Source organism: Musca vetustissima, unplaced genomic scaffold, assembly GCF_032173495.1.
Source record: "Musca vetustissima isolate MV318-11 ecotype Yass unplaced genomic scaffold, APGP_CSIRO_Mvet_v1 utg5675, whole genome shotgun sequence".
NCBI classification, from domain to species: domain Eukaryota; kingdom Metazoa; phylum Arthropoda; class Insecta; order Diptera; family Muscidae; genus Musca; species Musca vetustissima.
In genome coordinates this window covers 244,629-269,200 of record NW_026880915.1, presented here as the reverse complement: position 1 = coordinate 269,200, position 24,572 = coordinate 244,629, and the positions used below count along the sequence as shown (strand labels likewise).

At 35.4% G+C, this 24,572-nt stretch overlaps 1 protein-coding gene across 1 annotated transcript in view; it reads right to left on the bottom strand.

The window, feature by feature from the left end:
* Positions 1 to 8,500: 8,500 nt before the first annotated feature.
* LOC133326866 (transcription factor IIIB 90 kDa subunit) overlaps positions 8,501 to 24,572 on the bottom strand; it is a 95,225-nt gene continuing 79,153 nt past the window's right edge. The window contains exons 4-8 of the mRNA XM_061535475.1: positions 16,702 to 16,851; positions 12,660 to 12,886; positions 11,819 to 12,594; positions 11,644 to 11,759; positions 8,501 to 8,643 (exon numbers count right to left, since the gene is read on the bottom strand). Of these exons, the coding sequence (XP_061391459.1) occupies positions 8,504 to 8,643; positions 11,644 to 11,759; positions 11,819 to 12,594; positions 12,660 to 12,886; positions 16,702 to 16,851 (1,409 nt within the window). The 3' untranslated portion in view covers positions 8,501 to 8,503. The remainder of the gene's footprint in view (positions 8,644 to 11,643; positions 11,760 to 11,818; positions 12,595 to 12,659; positions 12,887 to 16,701; positions 16,852 to 24,572) is intronic.

The window sequence follows — 24,572 nt, the reverse complement described above, 5'->3', positions numbered from 1 at the left end:
GGCGTGGTTTTTTTTAAAGGAATATTTTTGGAAATATTTTTTTAACTATTCAAGTTCTATCTAAACACCACAAATAATCTCATCTAGCTTTTCAAAAAAATACCCCCAATAATCCTTACAAAAGAAAATGCAACAATGCAACCTTCAATAATAATCCCATACACAATGTTAATCCTAACAACCATAAACCAATACAATTTTTGAATCTCCATTTTTACAATTGTATTAAGGGGACCCCCCCATTCTCGGGGTCAACATTTTTGTTGATATAATTCGAATCTACACTGATTAAAGAATGTCTCTACAAAATTTCAAGTGAAAATCTCAAGAACTGTTGAAGATATATCCGATTTATTGTGTCAGCATCAAGTGACGGCTGAAGGGCTTCTCAAACTTTAAACGCTTTTTTCTCTAAACATTTTTTTGCGAATGGCGGGCACGATAACTCAAAAACTAATAATCCATCCGGTTCCAAATTTTGCAACGTTTCTCTGGGAGTGTATAGCTCTCGTATGAACTAGGATAAAGCCAATCGGTGAAGATCTTCCTTATTTTTTAACTTGGTTTTTGGTAAAAAATCCGCGATTTTTCAAAAATATTTTTTCAAAGGGCCACCATTTTCTTAATTTTAGAGCGAAGTCAATAATCCTAGTTCATACGAGAGTCAGACATGTACTCTTTCTAACACCGTTGGAATTTTCGGATTCCGATGTTCCAGTGAGGAGTTATCATGCCCGCCATCAAAAATAAGGACTTTTCTTTAATTACAAAAAACAACAACAAAACAATAACAAAATTTTTTTGTAAATTATTTTTCTTCTCTTTTAAATCTTCAATTATATATGTGCAAAGTTACAAACCTTAACAAGCATTGGTATTGATTTACCAGCCCATTGAAAATCTTGAAAAAATAAAATCGAGAATGGGGGGGGGGGGGGGTTCCCTTAAAGTGTCAGCCAGTGTCCACCACCCAAAACAACACAGAATAAATACCAAGATCCCAAAAAACATATTTATGGGCACTTCTGCTTAAGGATTATTGAACAGAGTTCAGTCAGTATTTGGAAACAAGTAAGTCAATTGTATGCAAATTTCCTCACTCTGTGTGTAACAACAATAAACAACAGCTTGTTTTCTGGACAAAATGAAAAGTCGACGTGAACGAGAACATCAATTGAACATGGTCACATTCATTTACACACACAGTCACGCACAAGCACACACACACTTTTCAAAGATTTGCAATTGTATTGTGTGTATTGTTGATTTCTATGTTGGTCACTACTCTCTCGATTGGAATAAACTCACGGACAGCATCGAGTACATCCTGTGCCACATTAAGCACGTGACATTTCAACAATTGCACCAGGGTGGTGGGTATAATCATGTCGAGGTGTCAACTTCAAATGGACATTTAACAAAATTTGATTTAGCCAGAAAGAAGGAAACACACAAAAAATGCGAAAATAAACTAGGAGTGTATGTCAAAGGATTTGAAAATTTGGAAAACAAGGAATAGCTTGAAAACAACAAGGGCAAATGGAAAATAATACAATTTTCTATTTGCAGCAAAATAACTAAATCAATATGTAAACAAATCATCCATAGACAATAAAGTAGCAAACAAATATAGAAGAGCATCTTGGATTTTTAAAGAAAAACGAAGTATTCTATGGCAGAATAGAAAACCTCTAAGACTTTTATATACCCGCAAATATTAATACATGGGAGCCGTATCTACATCTGAACCGATTTTCACGAAACTTAGCACACATCATTCCAGAATCAATTCAGTTTCGTGCAAATCGAAATATATATAGGGTCTTTAGTGTACCATTTATCTTAAATCGGACGAAGATATATATGGTAACTATATCTAAATCTAGACCGATTTTCACGAAACTTAACACACGTCATTCTCCACTCAATATAGTTTGCTATACCAAATTTCGTGGAAATCGAATGATATATAGGGAAGGACGGAAGGCATTAGACGTCCGATCGATCCGAGGAGCGAATATCAATTCGGACCACTACCTTGTAGCAGCCAAGGTTCGCACTCGTCTTAATGTTGCAGCAAAGGTGCGATCTAACACAACACGGGAACTCGACGTCGAAAAGCTGCAAACACAACAGGAGTGTCGTAATGCTACTGATGTGAAAAAACGCAGCGTATAACATTATTAGACCATCAATAACATTATTAGACCATACCAATGCGGCTTCAGACCTGGCAAATCCACCATTGATCAGATTTTCACTCTGCGTCACATCCTAGAAAAGACCCACGAAAAACACATCGACACATTCCACATATTCGTCGACTATGAAGCCGCATTCGACAGCCCTATCTGTTCAGAGGTATTTAAAGTCATGTCTACGTTCGGCATTCTGCAAAATTAATATGGCTATGCAGGATAACTTTAAGTGGCACAAGGTCAGCAGTTATAGTCGGAAAGGACCTATCGGAGCCCTTCAATGCCGAACGAGGATTCAGACAATGTGACAATTTGTCGAGCGGTAACATCCTCCTTTGAACAAATTTAGAAGGAGTCTGCCAAAGTGGGTCTGGCAGTAAACGGCGAGAAGACCAAGCTGATGGTGTCAACGCGCAAGACTAAAATATTTTATATACCTTGGTACCACCATAAATAAAACGAATGAAATCAGTTTTGAGATTCGGAGAAGGATTATGCTGGCCAACAGATGCTACTATGGTCTAAGTAAGCAGTTTAGAAACAAGGCCACCTCCCGCCACTCCAAACTCACACTTTACAAGACGCTGATACTACCCGTGCAGCTCTTGGGGTGTTTGAAAGAAAAATTCTCCGAAAGATCTACGGGCCGATCTGCGTCGACGGTGAATATCGGCGTCGAATGAATCACGAGCTTTACAATTTGTACCCGGACATTGACATAGTCCGTCGTATTGAGCTGCAGTGACTACGGTGGCTAGGCCATATTGTGCGAATGAATGAGAATTGTCCAGCCTACTGATGGTTCCCGTAGAAGGGGAAGGCTACGAATTAGATGGAAAGACCAAGTAGAAAATAACATCTTGGAACGTGGTATTTCAAATTGGAGGAGATGCACACAAGACCGACGCGCTTGGAAATCTTTTTTAAGCTCGGCTTAAGTAAGTAATATCTAAATCTGAACCGATTTTCGCGAAACTCAACACACATCATTTCGTGAAAAAATTCAGTACGCTATGCGGAAATTCGGGCAAATCGAAAGGAATATAGGGACTTTGGTGCACCATTTACATTAAATCGGACGAAACTATATATGTGAGCTATATCTAAATCCGAACCGATTTTCTCCAATTTCAATAGGATTCGTCCGTGGGCGAAATAAGTGACTTGTGCCAAATATCATCCAATCAGATCATAAATGAGACCTGTACTTTGCTTACAATTTAACATCTACAGACAGACGAACGAACATGCATAAATCGACTCAAAAAGTGATTCTATGCATATTCTCAAAAGGATCTATCTCATATCTTTATGTCTGTTACAAACATAAGCACAAAGACATAAACAGGGTATTATGTCTTTGTCACCACAGTGTGGTGAAGGGTACAATTATTGCCACGACGAGAAATTACGCGACCAGGAAATGTATATTGCAATAAAGCCAAATTCGACCCGGCTGTGTGGTATATGGCACTGTCTTGTTTAAATCACATATTCTGTCAGTCGTATTAATCAATAACAGGTGAAAGGACGGTTATCATATGACCATAATACTCACAATTAAAGGTGGCAGTCTTTTTATGTCGTTTTCGAAGAAGTAAGGTCCTAGAAAGAACCCTATTGATATTTGATTCAGATTTGGATATGCTCCCATATAGTTTCGTCTTAATTTACAAAAGTACACTACAGTTCCAATATTTCTCAGAAATTTTGCATATCGTCCTAGTTTGGGCATAGAATGAAGTGTATAAACTTTTATCGTAATCGGTTCAGATTTATATATAGCTCCCAAACACCCAACTCCAAGATATAGTGCTAGGAAGGTATAAAAAAGATTATGACCTCTGTTGAGGTTAACAGTAGCTTAATTTTAAATGCTATATAATACATAAGTAGCAGAATATATTTTAAATTATAATTTTAATTTTATTATATAAATATTGGTACATATTATGTCATCACATTGGTCAATGCATTTTTGTTCTTTTTCCGATTATAAATGTATACGTACATATATCTTAACCAATATTTATAAACCATTGTCGTGTTTTAATTATTGCAAAATTATTTATTATGTTAATAATAATGGCAGAACGAATGAATGAATGGATTGCAATTTAACTGTATTTTAATAAACATTTAATCAATGTTTATTCATGTGATAATATCATATCATTTGGTGGTGTTGGCGGTGACGACGGCGGCTGCGGCGGCAGTTCACATCATTTCACTATCTGCCTTTACAAATATTGTTGGATATTTGCTCGCCTTTTTTTGTAGCGGTTCGTGGTAATAAATATTATTTGAACTTCAAAATGAATGCATGAGAGTGGGCGGGTGGGTGTGAATGGAGTCATCATCGTACACAAATGTAAAATAATTATGACAATGGTTAAGTAAATTATTTTCAAGTGCATATTAATATTTGAGAAATTCAAAAAGATTTAAGGGGACACAATGAATGTGAATTTAATTGAACAGAGGAAATGAACGTTTTCACTTTTGTTTTTTTTTTTATAAAATTATCTTTACACTCTGAATGAATGCGAGAGATTATTGGTGAAGTGGATAATGGGAATTATTGAATATCGATCAAAAGAGAAAAACGAATGTATTATTTTAAAACGCTTTAATATTAATCGCTTCAATAGTAACATACATTCATCTGAAAATAAATAAAATAAATTGAAAGTACAACAAGATAATTTAATAAATTATCTGCCTAAAAGTATGCTACATATATTCAGTAAGATTAATAATACAATCCACAGTTTTAGATAAGGCCAGTGATGTCCACATCTTATATAACGCAATTTATTTTGAAAAATTATTATTCATTGAACCCTTATTTTAAAAAAAATTAAATAATAGACCATAAAGAGACTAAAAAATTCGTAGTTTTTACAGGAAAAAAATATATAAAGGATATAAGATGCGTCGACTTTTTCAAAAAAATTCTTTCAAGAGTCCAAAAAAAACGACAAAGATTTTTGAAAAAAAAACTTACAGATTCTAAAAGAGGCGTGGAATTTTCTATATATTCTTTCGGGATTCCAAATGTACTTGGATTTTTTAAAATATTTTTCAGGATTCTAAAATAGGCGTGAATTTGTTAAAATTTTTTTTTAAGATTTTAAAAGAGGCGTGAATTTTTTTTTTTTTTTAATATTTTTTCATGAATGTTTTGAAATATTTTTCAAGAGGCGTTGAAAATATTTAGTCAGTCATCTGTAAAAGACGTAGATTTTTTAAAATATTTTTTAAGGATCTGTAAGAGACGGGGACTTCTAAAAATTAACGTGGACTTTTTAAAGAATATTTTTTTACCCTTCACCACACTGTTGCACAGGTTATTATGTCTTTGTGCATATGTTTGTAACAGGCAAAAGTAAACGAGATAGACACATGGTTCCTTTTGAGAATATGCATAGAATCACTTTCTGAGTCAATTTATGCATATCCGTCCATCCATCTGTCCGTCTGTAGATGTTAAATTGTAAACAAAGTACAGATCGCATTTATGATCCAATTTGGATGAAATTTGGCACAGCTCACTTATTTAGCCCAAGGACGAACCCTATTGAAATTGAAGAAAATCGAATCGGACTTAGATGTAGCTCTCATATATATTTTCGTCCGATTTAAGGTAAATGGGACACCAAAGTCCCTACATATCTTTCGATTTTTATAAAATTTGGCATAGAGTTCTGAATTAGGTCCAGAATGATGTGTGCAAAGTTTCGTGAAAATTGGATCAGATTTAGACATAGCTCCCATACATATATATACATATATATTCGTCCAATTTTATGTAAATGGTACACCAAAGTCCCTATATATCTTTCGACTCGCGCGAAATTTTGCATAGTGTACTGAATTTAGGCTAGAATGATGTGTGTCAGAAATCTTTCGTTTTAGCATAGTATACTGAATTGAGGCTAGAATAATGTGTGTCAAGTTTCGAGGAAACGGGGTCAGATTTAGATATAGCTCCCATATATATTTTCGTCCGATTTAAGGTAAATGGGGCACCAAAGTCCCTATATATCTTTCGATGTGTATGCAATTTGGTATAGAGTTCTGAATTAGGTTCAGAATGATGTGTGCAATGTTTCGTGAATATCGGTTCAGATTTAGATATAGCTCCCATATATAGTTTTGTCCGATTTTATGTAAATGGTGCACCAAAGTCCCTATATATCTTTGGACTCGCGCGAAATTTTGTATAGTGTACTGAATTTAGGCTAGAATGATGTCTGTCAATGCAATGTAGTGAATTGGGACTAGAATGATGTGTGTCAAGTTAATCGGGTTAGATTTAGATATAGCTCTCATATATATTTTCCTCCGATTTCAGGTAAATGGGGCACCAAAGTCCCCACATATCTTTCGCTTTGCATGAAATTTGACATATGTTACTGAATTAGGCCCAGAATGATATGTGCTAAGTTTCGGGAATATCGGTTCAGATTTAGATATAGCTCCCATATATAGTTTTGTCCGATTTGAGGTAAATGGGGCTCCAAAGTCCCTACGTATTTTTCGATTCGCGCGAAATTTTGCATAGCATACTGAATTGAGGCTAGAATGATGTGTGTCAAGTTTCGAGAAAATCATATATTTTCGTCCGATTTGAGGTAAATGGGGCACCAAAGCCCCTACATATCTTTCGATAGCGTGTATCAATTTTGCTATAAATCCTATTCCATAAATTTGTCCCATGGTACGCAGACGACTCTAAATCTGTCCGAATGAAATTAAATTTATCAAAGGTTGCAGAAAGACATGAGTATGTTCCTTCGAGGGAACATTGACATACAATTGTAAGGATAAATATATCGTCAGCTAAAATGCAAAGAGGCGTAACTAACAAAAAATTGAAAATTGACTTTTTGAATGAATATTGTGAATGTCAATAAACTACATGTCGACGCCTCCGAACCATAGTATGCTAAGTCGACTTAGCATGTTTTAAAGTTCTTTACGTTTATAGATACTACGGTCCTTAATTTAAATTCACTGAAATTTTGGTAATCATCGGGCAATCCAAACCAAAGTTATAAGCAAAAATGTACTTAGCATGGCACGTACGATAAAAGAAACTTCCATACTTTGAAAGCTTCTACTGAAAAACTCACTTTTCAGACTTAGCATACTATGGTTCGGAGGCGTCGATGTGTTGACAAAGTTTTACACGTCTGCGGTCGAAAAAGAAGCTTCTATTAACAAAAAACAAAAAGTCGTAACTACATGTGGGTTTATTTGATAAATGCAAAAAGGCGTAACTAACAAAAAATTCAAATTTTTATTTAATTGTTATGACTGCCATTAAACTAAATAACTAAATTTGTTAAAAAATTATAGTCTATTATTCGTCATATGCAATATCACCCTGCCGGGCATACTTTTTCATTTCACATGACATGTTTATAGTTTTCATTCAAAACAGTTTTTTGCTTCTCCTACACAATTATGCTTTTGTTAGTTACGCCTTTTTGCATTTTAGCTAACGATATACAATATACCCAAAGTGGTGAAGGGCATCATATAGTCCGCCCAGTCCGACTTTACTTACTGTTTTTTTCTTTAATATTTTTTCAACTGGACCAGCAACGGAATATGGAAATGTTCAAACATGACTATAAATTTATATTATTCACGATTTCAGTTTTGCGATTAAACAATCACATTCAGAAGCTACATAAAATAAATCCTCCAAAGTGAAATTTTTATGCCAAAAAAATGCCATTTTATTTAATAGTATTATAGTTTGAGAAAATACAAAAAATAAACTTGATTACAATATCATTGTTATTATTATCTAATACACATAAAAAAGATGAAATGAAAATTAAACTAAACTAAAACAAAACCTAACTCTGTATATATTCTAAGATGAAATCGATAAATAAAACACAATGACAGCTATGAATATCTAAAAGAATTGATACACAATTATAATCACAATGAAGTCGAATGTATTGTAAAAAAAATACAAGAAAAAAAAATAAACTGAAATACAATTTCATATTTTTATATGAATAGTAACTAAATTATAAAAACTTATTATTTAGTATTATCAAAAAATAAATGTAGAGAAATGAAAAGAAAAAGGAAAAACATGTCTTAGCATACAACTAAGCAAAGCAATCAATGACTTTGTTATTTTGTTTGGTTGTTTATATTATTTCTATAAACAAATATATATATATATATATATGAATATCGATATCTATCTGTATATTAATTGTGTGTATATATATGCATACATATAACACATATGTATGTTCACATCTGTATGTTTTCTAATAGTTATCTTCATCATAACCATAATAGTCATCATCATCATTGCCATCATTGAGCATATCCTTAAGCGATGAATATTCTTTTTCAGGTTCTGGCTCAACATCATCCTCAGCAACGGCATCATCATCTTCGATGTCATCTGAAATTGATAAATGGAAAGAAATATGGGTGAGTGTTTTTTGTGTACTAAAACACATATGCAATAAATTTTATGTAGATTTAAGAATTAGTATATTTATTTTTTATATTAAAACAAATATGAAAATACTATGTGGTATACAAATCCGAACACTAATAAGAATCAACATAATCATACGATAGAAAAATGTTTTAAAATATGAAAAAAAATTGTCAGTGAGTTCGTCCACAACTATAAGTAGTTGTTATAATTTGTTATACTCTACACCGGGGTATTAAGGGTTGCTTTGAGGATGTACTTAAATAATTTTCGGAGTCGATATGTACATATACGTATTTTTGTAAAGAAATCTCCGGTCGCATTATTTATCCGAATAAGGTGAAATTTGTCACCTCTCCTACATTGACCTAATATCGTTTGTAAATCTTAACCGATCCTTACAATCAAACCTCTCATTTCTAATTTTTTCATGTAAATGGTTCATCAAATACCTCACGTTTGTCGGATCGCCACAAAATAATGTGTATATTTCCGAATTGAGACCATCTAAAATGGCGATTTTCAATTCTATTCGAACGACATAAAATTGGGCATATTCTTCACTACAAGGTCCCACTATCAAATTGGTCAGAAATGATACCATCGACGCCATGATGATCATCACAACATTCCGAACTTCTGTAGGAACTACTAGAGCATTTGAGAGGACGAAGTCGTGATTTGAAATTTCACATTGTTTTCTTGAATTACGGATCTCATCATAAAGAGATGGGCAACATATGTATATATGTTGCCCATCTTGTTCAAAGGTGGAATATGGCACAGGTGTCTTCTGTGATGGCATTTCAATGAACCCATATAACGCCAGAGATTTTTTTCTTTAAAATCTTAAATTTAATTTTAAAACTTAAATATTGTATTATATACACCTTGATAAATAAAATAAGAATGTGCCTTATCGAAATTATGGTTTTAGACCCCACGTTTCTTTGGACCAAATCCGTTTCAGACAATTTGAAGTCGAAGGAAGTACCCGATTTCACTCAAACTTTGCACAGTGTAGTATTGCTACCAAACTTCGTTCAAATTCGAAGATGGGAAATATCGGTCCACTCCTTCTGGCAGCTCACTCACAAAATGGTCACAACTGTGCAAAAATTAATTTTATAAACTCATGCGAACGGACTATCTGATTTCAACCAAACTTTGTACAACTTATTATTCCTTCCTTATTGGGTATTATGTCTTTGAGCATATGTTTGTAACAGGCAAAAGCAAACGAGATAGTTTTGAAAATTGCATAGAATCACTTTCGGAGTCGATTTATGCATGTCCGTCCGTCTGTCCATATTAAATTGTAAACAAACTACAGGTCACATTTATGATCCGAATTGGATGAAATTTGGTACAGCTTATTTATTTGGCCCAAGGACGAACCCTATTGAAATTGGAAAAAATCGTTTCAGATTTAGATATAGCTTCCATATATATTTTCGTCTGATTTAATGTAAATGGAGTACCAATGTCCCTATATAACTTTAAAGTTGCACGAATTTTGGCATAGTGTACTGAATTAGGTCTAGAAAGATGTGTGCTAAGTTTCATGAAAATCGGTTCAGATTTAGATATAGCTCCCATATATAATTTCGTCCTATGTAACGTAAATAGTGCACCAAAGTCCCTTTATATCCTTCGATTTGCAAGAATTTCAGTCCAGAATGATGTTTTCTAGGTTTCGTGAACATCGGTTCAGATTTAGATATCCCATATATATTTTCGTCCGACTTTATGTTAATGGAACACCAAAGTCCCTATATATCTTTCGATTTAGACGAAATTTGTCGTAGTGTACTGAATTAAGTCTAGAAAGATGTGTGCTAAATTTCGTGAAAATCGATTCAGATTTAGATATCCCATTTATATTTTCGTCCGATTTTATATTTAGAAATAGATCCCCTATATAGTTTCGTCCGATTTTATTAGTTAAAGATGTCAATTTCATGTTAATGGTTCTTCAAAAATGCGACGTCTGTTAGGATGCATCTGTTGAATATATCCAATGTAGTGAAGGGTATCATATAGTCGGCCCCGCCCAACTTTACTGCTTTCCTTACTAGTTTCATTTTGCCTTTACGAAAATGAAGCACATATACAATAAAAAATAAATTGCATTTACAGATTTAAAAAATCGTTATTCAAAAGAAAATTTGATTATTTTTTTTTTGTCTCTCCTGGAAAATTTTAAAATACGGACCTGTTGCCTGTAAAAGTTAAACCGACGATATACCTTTATTTAATTCGAACCTCAAGTGAAAGTCCCAACAACTCTTGAAGGGTGACGGTAAGTGTGTTTCTCAAACTGTAAACGAGTTTTTCTCTAAACAGTGTTTTTAAAATTAGCGGGCACGATTATCAATCGCTTTCAAATTTTAACACGTTTTTCTGTGAGTATATAGCTATTGTATGAACTAGGATAAATCCAATCGCTGAATATCATCCTTAATTTTTAACTCAGTTTATGATTAAAGTATTAAGTATTTTTATTAAGTCCATAATTAATTATTAATAGGAGGATTTGGGAGATGTTTCTAATTTTTAATCATTTATAGGCATTTCGGTAAACTATAGAATGTTTTGTGTTAAATGGGCAGCATTAGATGCACCACTTACATGAAATCGTATGAAAGTATACATATCGAAAACGCGATTGCCGAATGTGCCCCAGTCTCCCCTATACAAGAGCTAGGTGAGTTTGAACCATATGCCATTCCAGCCTTAATTCGGCACGCTTTGCCAATTTCAGAGCGTATTGTTCTTGGTGAACTATTTTAATAAAAGCTGATAAAAAATATATAAGCTATATTTAAATCTAAACCAATTTCTAAAGTTTTTAATAGTGTTCGTCCTTGAGTCTAATTATACATTCATACATGTATTAGTAATGTGTAGTTAACAAGTCACACCGAAATATTCTAAAAAAAACAACACCGTTACAATTACCATTCTCTACAACAACAGCATCATCCTTTTGTTCCGGTTCAGCAACCGGTAGACCCATTTCCAATTTGGGTATTTTTGCACTGGGGCCACCTATCGAATATGAAGGTTTTCCGCGACTGAAAAGAAATGAAAAACATTAATAAAACCATACATCTCCATACATCTGTTTACGAACCCATGTTTAGTATGAATTGGCCCTGATTCAATTATCACATCAACTTTAGGTTTAATATCCTCACGTTTGACTTCTTGTTTTATAGAGCCACCACCATCCGTTGCATTATTACTATTCGAAGCAGTACTGGTGCTTGCAGCTCCACCCTCCGTCAAAGTCTTAAGAATATCATAATTAATTTTAGTAGAGATTTTCTTCTCTTGCAACATTTTCTCAATAGCTTCCCCAGCGGTGGTCGATGGTCCTATTACTTTCTTACGCGATTTACGTTTCTTTTTCTCCGGTTTACCTTCTTCCCGTTCTTTGGCTAGCCGCTCTTCTTTCTCTTTCATTTCTTTGAGGTATTCAGCATTTAAAGCTTTCCACATGATATTCTTACGTTCCGCTTCCTCATGTGTAAGTATGTAATTATTGATTTCTTCATCGTCCAGTCCTTCTAAACTTAATTCGCCACCTTCATCTTTTTGTTGGGATTTTTCTAATTCTTGCAGCTCACTTGCTGTTGGCTGACACATGGATTCAATGTCAGGTTTAAGACCTTGTATAACGAGTTTTTGTGTTTTCGGTGCTGCATCGGAGAGGTCGGGATTTTCAGCCAGACATTCTTGTATCGCTTCGAGATTAGATTTTTCTATAAATTCGGCAGTTTCTTCCTCCTCGAAGTCGTCTTTGCCGAAAGCTAATCGCTTGAGGGCGCTTTTTTGTGCTCGTTTGAGATCTTGCTCCAGCTGTAAGTCAATTTCCTTTTGCAGCTCCGTTAATTCACTTTCACCAATCTGAAAGCAAAGGAATCAGTTCAATTTTTAGTATTTGAGTATCAAATCATTTTTAATAGACTAACCTCTTTAATACGCTCCCGATCCTTTTTCCTAGCTGCCTTAAATGCCGGCGGATCCTGTTCCGCCTCCAAATCCACCGACATAAACTCGTCTAATGTCAAGGCACTTGACGGTGTATCGGCAAATTCAGTCAGTCTTTTACGCAATGTGGATTCATGGATCTTCACTATCCGCACAATATCCACAATTGTACGATTAAATTCGTGCATACGAGCCGCAATGAGGAGAGCTGAAAAAACAAAGCAAGAAAAATATATTAATAACATTACTGTGTATTAAATGTAAGGGTAGGAATTTCAAAATTTGAAATAAAATACTAAATGCGTACGAAAAGTATAAAAAATTGTATTGTTAAAAAATTTGATATAGGTGTTGATGTGTAGGTATGGGATAAGAAGGAGGCTGAATCCTGAAATTCTAATAAATCGTGACCGATAACAAGTGAGGCGGTTGCATCATTCTGATCTTAGCTGTGCTAATACTACTCGTGTCTGTCTAGACAGCTGATTCACTCTGTTGCTATGGATGGTGATGTCCTCTGTGTGAATGATATTCAAGCCTGTTTGATAAGCTTTTCACGCTTGTATATTTGGACAACTCTCTCTAGATCATGAAGATCTCTCCGGCTGGGTGGGTGTGCCATAAGGCAAGAGTGTTTCCAACTATAACACTCATGTAGGTACTGCATCGACAACATTTGATTGCACGATGAACGGGTTTGATCTTCGGCTTCTCATGAAAATGATCCATTGGAGTCACGAAGAGACACCCTGTTGCAGTTCTCAGGGCTGCAACCTGACAGGTCTGTATATTCTTCCACTGCGTACCACTTACATGCGCCAACAACACTGGCGGCGCAAAGCTAATCTCTGACCGGCCTATTGCTTTATAAGAGTTCAACAAGGTCTCCTTGTCAGCAACCCTGCTTACTTAGCGTTTTTGATGACACTAATAAATAGTTGTTTTTTACAAAAACAACAAACTGGGATTCAGCCTGACTATTTTTGCAAAAACAAAATACCAATGGTATCCCAAATAAACCGCCAACACTACTGTTTTTGATGACATCTAAATTGTGGTGTTACCTCCTCGGCTGGGAGTGATATTATCGGTCTTAGCACACTCTTTTTCGCCTTGTCACTCTGGGATATGATGCTCTAAATATATCAGCCGTCCTGTCGAGATTGAGTAAACTGGCACAATGTTGCATCGCTTCAGGATCTTGGTGGCCTTGTTTTAAACTGCTTACTTAGACCATAGTAGCATTTGTTGGTCAACACTATCCTTCTCCGAAATTCAAAACTGATTATCATTAGTTTTATTTATGGCGGTACCAATCTTTGACTAACCCGAAGCTTTAGTTCTCAAGTTCCACAGTTGATCCGAGTCTACTGGACGTTTTGCGCTTAGTCTTCTCGCCATTTACTACCAGACCCACTTTGGCATACTCCTTCTCAATTTGTTCAAAGTGGCTGTTACTGCTCGCAATGTTCCACCCAAAGATGTTAAATAGATCACACGACAAACTGTCACCTTGTCTGGCTCCGAGGCTCCGAGTGATCCTTTCCGACTTTAACTGTTGACCGTATTAATTTTGCAGGAATGCCGAACGCAGACATGGCTTTAAATGCCTCTGAACGGACTAATTGTTATTCTGACCTCATTTTGGCTAGGTGGTATACACTCTATACCGTCATCACTCAAGAAGATACCACAGCTTCTGCATCGCCACTATTTAATACCAGAAGCTTTTCAAACGCTCCTTCCAGATCCTCAACACGCTATCTGTATCTGTCACCAGGTTTTCTTCTTCGTCTCTACAGGAGGCTGTGCCTGCACCAAAGTCTTCGATTTTGTGTTTTACTCGTTGGTAACATTTCCGGACTTCGTTTTGACTCCTGTACATATCGATTTGCTCACGCTCACGTTTTTCTTGTTCTTTCTTTTTTTCTGAAAATACGTTTCTCCTCTCACCTTTTCTCCCGATTGTTCTCCATCACATTACGTGTTGCTACTGTCTGCAGGGTTGCCCTATACGCTGCGTTTTTCACATCAGTAGCATTACGACACTCCTGATCGTACCACGAGTTTCTTATGGTGGTCTTTGGAACCCAAGTTTTGCTTTTTCTGCATTGTGTAGGGAGTGAGTAATTCTTTGCAATTGTGCTTCTATATTATTATCGGAACAAGGAGTGCTTTCATCAAGCAGGTGGATTAGTTGTGCGGAGTAGGCTTCTGTTGTGTTTGCAGATTTTCGCACCTTTGCTGTTGTTTGAGCAGGAGAAATTTACCGACAGTGAGTTTACCGACAGTGAGGCAAAAAATATTTTCCCTTCCGATTTTTGCATTAAAATCTCCTAGCAGAATTGTAATGTCATGGCCACGGCATCGGTCATATGCTGTTTCTAGGATCTCGTAAAACATATCATTGGTCTTCTCATCCTTGCCTTCCGTCGCAGCATGGGCACAAATAAGATTGATGTAGAAAATCTTCGCTTTAATACGGATTATAGCAATTCGACCATTTACTGGAGTAAATCTGGAGACGAGGCCTTTTATTCTTCTTTTAACCATAAATCCGTAGCCAAATCCATGTCTCGTTTCATGACAGTTATAATACGGTGCCCAATCGTCTGATTTACTTACACCTGTCCCTTTCCATCGCATTTCCTGTAAGACTATAATATCGGTTTTTCGCCAAAGCGAAAACTGCGCCTGTTCTATACAACCTGCGCACATTCCAAAGGCACATTCGCAGATCGTGGTCCTGGTTTGCGAGGGTCGTCAGCATTAGGAGGATTTGGTTTTCTTTTTCGTTGCCTTTTCATTGTAGGAGGCAAAGAACTATTTCAATGAGTGATGAAAGTAGCTACCCCAGGTGACACCGCTGGAAGGTCAGTGACCACAATTGAGATGAAAGAGGGACCAAAAAGATAAGCCTGGGCTTTGCCACGTTAAAGCCAATCAGAGCCGTTGCTCGGTATCTAGCATCCCCTACGTTGATATAACCCGATATAAATTCCACGTAAAATTATCGGCATTTTGAGGCTTGTAGCCGGGTTTTCCAACAAAAAATGCTGCAATTGCCTTTCTAGGCTCCTGGTAAAAAAATACTTCTTCCCAGGAAATTTTCAATAGAGGTCGATTTTTGAAAGTACATACAGAGATATCGCTTAATTTTTGCTATGTTTAAGTTCTTGCCTAGTTTTCCAACATTAGTGTCTGTACAAAGAACCTATCCATATCTCCGTGTGGAGACCCCGACTTTGTAAATGGTAAATGTACATCATATGGTGGAGGGTTGAATCTTACGACTAGAGCGGATAGTTTTTAATTTTTTTTTCAATTTTTGTCCTCAAGAGCTAGCAGGAAAACGAAAGTAAATAAATATATAGATACAGTTGTGTAGGGTATAAATGTTGTAACACGCATTCATAGGATCTGCACAATTTGCAATAAAGCCAGCACTACAGCATTTCACTCACATTTTATTACTTTTATTAAAATTCTAGAAAATTTATAATAAACAAACATAACCGTTATGTGTCAACACATCATTATTTTATTAAATAATATATTTTTTAATATACATATGTAATTTCATATATATTGTAAACAGGTCTTTACTCAACATCACTTTTGTTTGAACTACTCACCTGAAGTGAATGACCCCTTAACATCCAGTTTAACAAGTACTTCATCATAGTTTTATTTTATTTATTATTATTTTTACTCTTAATAAAAAAATATAAACAAACCTAAATACAGCGCTAGAGAGCCTTACCGGGAACAATACTAAAAAACATTGTTTTTCTACAAAAACAAAACAACAATTCAACAACACTACATGTATGCATGTGGAGGCCCATAAATACGCACATACTCGTATTTTGTGGGCAAACACAAAAGAACAGCTAACTTTGCAATAAAATCCGGAACATACCCCCAGTTTTTTGTGAAAAATAAAAAAACAGCACTCACAATTAAATTGCATCAATCGACAAAGAAAAGGAAAATAACAACAGCATCGAAAAACATATTTACCTGCACCACAGAGACCGGTTGGCCTTCGACCCGAATGGATGGAATCTTTTTTCATACGTTGAACGATACGCAATGCCGTCATTGATACTTCATGAGCCTTAGCACCGAATTGCAATTTATTGGCAAAACGCATTATGTACAGACAAGGATCTGAAACAAAGAATAGAGAGAGAAATATAAAAAACATGAAATAAAATCGAAAAAGGCACACACACCTTCATATACGTACATATATGTTTTATTTTGATATTAAATTATACTTCATATACCTAGCATCAAATGGGGGTTATTCAAAACTTTTTGACATATATTAACTTTTATATGCTATCCGTCATGAGAAAAAATGTATGTGGAATCTGAGATTAACACGAAAGCTCAACAATTTGATATGCCAAAAGGAGAATAAAAAGACTACCCATGTTGAAAAAGGTATTTACACGGATTATAGAACTCTATATATATGTTTTACAATAAGGGCAAAATGTTCAAAATTCTCAAACTGGACGGTACAAAATTTTTAAAGCTGTTATTTTTTATGTAAACTATTTATACCCTACACAACTATGTTGTCAGGGTATTATAGCTTTGTGCAGCCCCAATAGTTTGTAACACCGCGAAATATTGGTCCTAGACCCACCTGTAAGTATACCGATCGTCATATCTCGACTAGCTGAGTCGATCTAGACATGTGTGTCCGTCCGTCCGTCTGTCCATTATATTTTGTAAACACGATACAGGCCACAGTTATGGACCAATCTTCACGAAATTTTGCATGTAGGATGGGTTCTGCCCAATGAAGACCCCTATTGTTTTTGGTAAAGATCGGTTAATATTTAGGGGATGAAATGGACCAAATACTTAATTATTGTCGGTTTTTCTGGTCGCTCCAGAGACCGCAATTATGGTCCAAACATCGCGAATTTTTGCATGGAGAAGAGGATCGGGCCAAAGAATAAGCACGCCTGTTTTGATTAATATCGGTCAATATTTAGCGGGTCAAATGGACCCTGACTTTTGTGTGAAAAATTACAAAATTTTTATTCTATAGCGTTTATATTTACTCCTGAAGGACATAGACCCAAGAAGTTGATAGTATATCCAAGAAGAGTGGTTCACCTTTTAATTGATACCAATTATATGATCTTATGTACTCGAATGTGGGAGTTACACGTAAATATTTTCAGGAGCTTACGTATTCATATATTATTTAGTAACATATAACCACAATAGAGGGGGGAAATATAGCGCTCATTGCTTTGAAATTTTCCATGATGATCCAGGTATGGTCAAGGACAACGCCTATAACTTCTGTGATGATCAGATTAAAATTTTGGGATGTAGTGGACCCAAAACTAATTTTTTTGTATTTTTTCGAGTCGATCTATAGGCTACAAAACCGAAAATCACATCTGGACAAGTAATTAAAAGGGCTGTACAGAATATTGGGATATTCGGAAAATATGTCAATGTAAGGAAGCACCTCTTCCTGTTGTTGATCTCTATTCGACCAAGAGGGTGAAAATATCACGAAATATTGATCAGGCTCGAAATAAACATACGCAAAAGTTAGAGTTCTGTGGTAGTTGTGTAGGGTATCATATGGTCGGCCCCGTCCGACTATACTGCTCCGCTCACTGGTTATAAACTACATGCCGGTTTTTCTGACAGAAAAAATTTCTAATGTTTTCTCCAAAAAAGGCTTGTAATAAGATTTCAAGTAGGGACCTCAATGACCAGAAATCGAGGTTCGTTTGTTTTATCGAGAGAATCGACCATTTTTAATATTTATGGGAGACAGATCCGGATATTTACATTTTTGAACCGGTTTTCAGATAATAAAATCGATTTTGTGCATATCTTAAGCAACAGATTATCTTAATATATAAAAGAGCTTAGCGTTAAGCGCGACTGAAAGATCATCGCCCAGATGAAACGGCTAAAGCTTCACATTTTGAGTGTGGATTGTTGTTGCTGTGTAGGCGTGAGATAAGGCTGGGTTTTTGGAAATTCGAACTAGTAGGGTACGAAAAGTACTAAAATGTACCAAATATGGTACCCTTTGTATTAGGCGAACGGGAAGAGCTAGAATTCTGAAATTTGGCATGTGGGTCACTGATGGAAAGTTAGAAAGATGTAGAAAAAGGTTTTTGGAAAATCGACCTAAAAGTGTACGAAAAGTACTAAACGTTACTAAATTTAGTTCTAATTGTATATACTGAACATACATAGCTAGAATATATACGGAATAAAGGTTGGGAAGTTGTGTTGATGTATGTAAATGATTTTACAAATTCGTACTTATGTGCATAAAAAGTACTAAATTGTACTAAATTTGGTACTATTTGCATTTAGTAGAGCGTATAGAGATAGAATCCTGAAAATACAAATTAGGATTACTACTGGAGTGCAGAATTGAGGTAGTTAATAAAATTCGTACTAATGTGTATGAAAAGTACTAAATAGGACTAAATTTTGTACAAGTTGGGTTTAGGTGAACGTATAGATCTGGAGCCTTGCAATTGGAAATTAAATGACAGTTGGAGTGTAGAATTTAGGTAGTATAGGAAATTCGTACTTATCGGTACGAAAAGTACTAAATGGTACTAAATTTAACAGAATTTGGATTTTGGTGAACGGTTAGAGCAGAAAAACTGAAATTTGGAATTAAGATTACTATTGAAGATTGAGCTATAAAGACATATTTGGAAATTCGTATTGATGTGTACGAAAAGTACAAAAAGACACTAGATTTTGTACAATTTGGATTTTAGTGAACGCAGAGAGCTGGAAACCTAATATTTGGAATAATGGTTGCTGTTGGAGTGTAGAATTGAGATATGGAAGTATAGTACATATGTGTACTACTAAATGGTACTATATTTGGTACAACAAGCCAAAATATTGATGCACAGTGCTATCGGTGTGTTATATTAAAGAGCAGTTGTCTGAATCTGAACCGATCCTGGGTAATTCTGGGCAATTTTTCGTGATAAAATTGCCATCCCTTAACCGATTAGATGGCAACAGCTCCTCTGCGAAATCTTTTGCGAATCACGTTTTCCCAGACTAAAAATGATAATAATAATAATATTTATTTTTTTCATTTTTCACACAAATGTTTCGCTTTATTTGAAAACCTAATTATCATGAGAGTCATTCGAATTAGTTGGCCAGATCTTTCCCATGAAAATTTTGTGATGTTCGGCTTATAATTGTTGGCGTTTTCGGTCCATTTCATACCCGAAATATCATCTGTTCATCAAATAAAATTCTTGACCATAACCCGAACCTCAGGCAAAATTTCCTCGCCATTAGGGCTACATTTTCGTCCATTAGTTTGGCAATGGTAATACTAAACAATATCGGAATAAGTAAACCCCTATAAACATTTACGTATAACTCCCACATAGAACAATAAAATTGGTATCAGTTTAAAGGTCAACCACACCTCTTCGATATAATATCAACTTCTCGGGTTTGTACAGAATACACATTTTATGATTTTTCACCGAAAAGGCTGGCTTCATTTGACCCGCTAAATGTTGACCAATCTTCATTAACCTTTTATGTCCCAGGCAACAAAATGTTTTAGAGCTTACATTTATTATACAGCTAGTAGATATGCATTACTTGGATTTCATATACCAAGACCTGATTATGGGTTTTTATTTTTCAGGAAGAATGTACTGTATCCCCGGAATACAAGAATGTAGCGATGTGTGTTCCGACGGACACACATGTCTAGATCGTCTCAGCTATATGACGATCGGTATACTAAACGGTGGGTCTGGGACAAAACGGCGTTGCAAACTCTGGGGGCCACACAAAGCTGTAATACCCTTACAAGTAAAGGACACAACCTAGGGTATAAAATATACGTATTTCTTAATTTGGTACATTGTGCAAAATTTCATCGCAATCGAACGACCGTTGGGTCTTCGGTGCGATAACGTTAAATCGGATGAAAATCTGAACCGATTTCCCACAAACTTAACACAGATCATTTTAGTGTTTGTGCAAAGAGAAAGATATATAGGGACTTTTGTGCACCAATTACATTGAATCGGACGAAAATATATATGGGAGGTATATCTAAATCTAAACAGATTTCTCCCAATTTCAATAGGGTTGGTCCTTGGGCCAAATAAATGAGCTGTGTCAAATTTAATCCAATTCGGATTATAAAATACCAAATAACGCGCTCAAAAACCCCAAAATGCTGAAAATTGGAGAGTACCGTTATATGGGGGCTATCCGGAAAAATTGACCTATATTTATAATTTTAGGTGGACATCTGTAATACCCAATACAAACTCAATGTACCAAATTTTAGCGAATTCGGTTGAAAAACGAGCACTCATTAAACGAATTTTAATCGAATTTGGTGGAAAAAACAACTCAGGAATCCCAAAAATCGAAAATCTGGAGCTACCTTTATATGGGGGGCTACCAGAAAAAGTGGACCGATATTTATAATTTTTAGTGGAAAAAATTGGTACCCAATAAGAACGCCATGTACCAAATTTCAGCGAATTCGGTTGAAAAGCAGGCTCAAGAACCCTAGAATACCGAAAAAATGGGGTGTACCCTTATATGGGAGCTATGCCTAAACGTGGACCGATATAGCAACATTTTGGCGATCTATCTCAATTCGTTTAGACGCTAGAGCGATTACAACAGATGGATGGACAGACGCACATGCTTGAATCGTTATAGAAATTTACGCTGATCAAGAATAGTAATTCGTAGATACCTAGGTAGAATAGATCTAGTAGAAGCAGTCAAGAAAAAAAAAACAGCCCTATAAAACAAAAACAAACTTTAAAATCGGGGGTTGGAAACGATTTAGTCTATTGAAACCAAAATAAACCGTATCCAATCTGGCAGAAATTTGCTATAAAAGGAGATTAAATTCTGAGAATCTTCACTTAATCGAAGAGAGGCCATTACATACAGACAAACCCACAGACTGGCAATTCGGAACGTTATGTTCATATGGTAACCGATTTTTTGCCTGCTATTGCAGAATACGATTCAGAGAATATGGGAGAGAGTGAGTTTTATTGGGACTTCCCAAAAAAGTGGACTGATATTTGTCCTCTTTGATAAAAAAAGATTTGCTATCCAATGAGAACCAAAAATACCAAATTACGGTCATTCAGTGGGAAAATGCCCACAAAACTTCAAATATTTCCCAATTAGTACGAGGGCAGTTCGGAAAGTTCTTAGCCTAGCACAAAACGTGCGGTATAAACAGATGTTATGTATTATATGCCGGTCTTCATGAAACAATAATATACGAGGGCAGTTCGGAATGTTCTTATCCTAGCACAAAAAGCGCGGTATAAATAGAAAAAAGTTGAGTGTTTTGGAAACTCCGATCTCTGTTATGAACTCGTGTTAAACTTTGTTTCGATCTGGCAACTCCATCATATAGAAACAGGTGACGCATCCACAATTTTTTTTACAATGGAAACATTGCCTGCTTACATTGTAAAAAAATTGCGGATCCGTCTGTTTTGAACACCTGTTTCCATATGAAGGAGTTGCCAGATGAAAACAAAATATAACATGTGTTCATAACAGAGATCGGAGTTTCCAAAACACTTAAATTGTTCTATTTATACCGCGCTTTTTGTGCTAGGCTATGAACTTTCCGAACTGCCCTCGTACAAATTGGGAAATTTATTTGAAGCGCGGTGTAAATAGAACCGCGCTTTTTATGCTAGGCTAAGAACTTTCCGAACTGCCCTCTTATATTATTGCTTCATGAAGACCAGCATATAATTCATAACATCCATCTCTGGTATTGAGTGGAATTCCCAAACCAATTTTTTACAATGGAAAAATTAGAAATGCCTGCTTAACTTTTTTCTATTTATACCGCGCTATTTGTGCTAGGCTAAGAACTTTCCGAACTGCCCTCGTACAAATTGGGAAATTTATTTGAAGCGCGTTGTAAATAGAACCGCGCTTTTTGTGATAGGCTAAGAACTTTCCGAACTGCCCTCTTATATTAGTGCTTCATGAAGACCGGTATATAATTCATAACATCCATCTCTGGTATTGAGTGGAATTCTCAAACCACCAAAAATTATAATTTTTTCCAATTATGTTGTTAGTTAACCCGCCTATGAATGGTGAATATTCCAATTAATATTTATTTGAAATTGTTGTACGTGGTGCTTGTTGTTATGATGGCAACAGGTTTATTGTAACTCGTCAGATCACCAAACACCTTGTCGTCGTGATCATAGTTCGGCGGTTCGAGTAATCATACCTTACTATTCAATCTTTTGTTTCAATGACTTTGACATAGAAGTGTAGAAGAATCTCACTTATGTAGAAGAGAGCAAAAAATTGTAATTAATGTTCATAACAATCATGACCAGGTTTGCTATTTATATTTCAGAACTGATACAAATAGTATTATTTAAAAAGTTTGGAAATAGAGAAGTAGGAAAATTTCAATTATGTTGATGATAACATTTGAGAACTGATACAAATTATTTAAAATGTTCGGAAGAAACAATATTATTCGTGATTTTCAACATTGAAATCCGCCGCATATAGATTGCACCTCAAGTCTAAACGACCCATATCAATCTTCCTTTGTATCGACAGATTTTCTAAATATGTAGGTTGGTTAATTAAATTTTTTATAGATTTTTCTTTTATTTTCCGATATCCTATTCACTTAAGATTCCAATTTTTATAAGAAAACAAAAATATCGAAAACAAATGTTATTATTAATATTGTTATTGTTTGAGCAATACATATTAATTGTTTATGGATTTTTAACAAAAATCATGTTTGAGTGTTTGTTGTAACAACAACAAATATGCCAAAATACGACATACATACATATATGCACAGACAACATATGAATAGATTTAAATGTTGGTATAGGTCAATAAATGACTACGCCGCACCAAGGTTGTTGTCTGTCGCTATACCACCGTCGCTACATCTCTTGGCGGAGCTCTCTGAGCTTAACATGAGATATTTTTGTTAGAAGTTTAAATGAAAACTAAAACTTGATTTTCAGTTCAAGATCTTGTCAGCACCGTCGCCGTGTAGTAGTCATCGTCATCGTTGTTTTCTCTGTCGTGGCCATTGATTGTCACTGTTGTCTTGTGGTTTTCTGATGAACCAGCGCATACTTGAACATGTGCGACCACCACTTCACTCCACCTGTTCGATTTGTTTTTACAATTTTATTATTTTTTACAAATTAATTTAGAGAACACAGCGGATACCTAAACTGGACATTAGCATGAATAATCATCATCAGCAGCAGCATCAGCGGCAGTAGCAACATTGAACTGACCATGAATATTATTTAGTGATGCTCTAAGTGTAACATATAGTTGATGGTATTATAACTCCGCTGTGTGTTGGACCTTATTGATACACATGTTCTTGTTTTAGTAACATTTGTGAACTTCGTATTTCTTTTAAATTAAATTTAGAGGAGAACCAGGTCATTCAAGTTATTTCGGTGCGTTTACGTGATCTGGAGATATAAATTTTGAAAGAAAAAAAATGAACTGCCTACGGAGACCAAATGCGGAGTCATATTAGTGATTATAAAAACATAACATTGATCTTCTTTCTAACGAAGACAAAACTGGGGTTTCCCGAATAGACCTTCGTTAAAGTAGGTTTTATTCGTAATATAAAAGTTCTACACATAGAAGACCAAGAGGATTTTTCATGAAACACTGGGATATCTTCTTCATGAAGACCTTGATTATACCCACAACCTGATGAGTAATACTACAGTAATAAAATGTGTCTCATTTGGTTTTAGATGACATGTTTTCTTACGCCAAATCCGTTTTCGGAAGCGATGTACATCCGGCCCTCC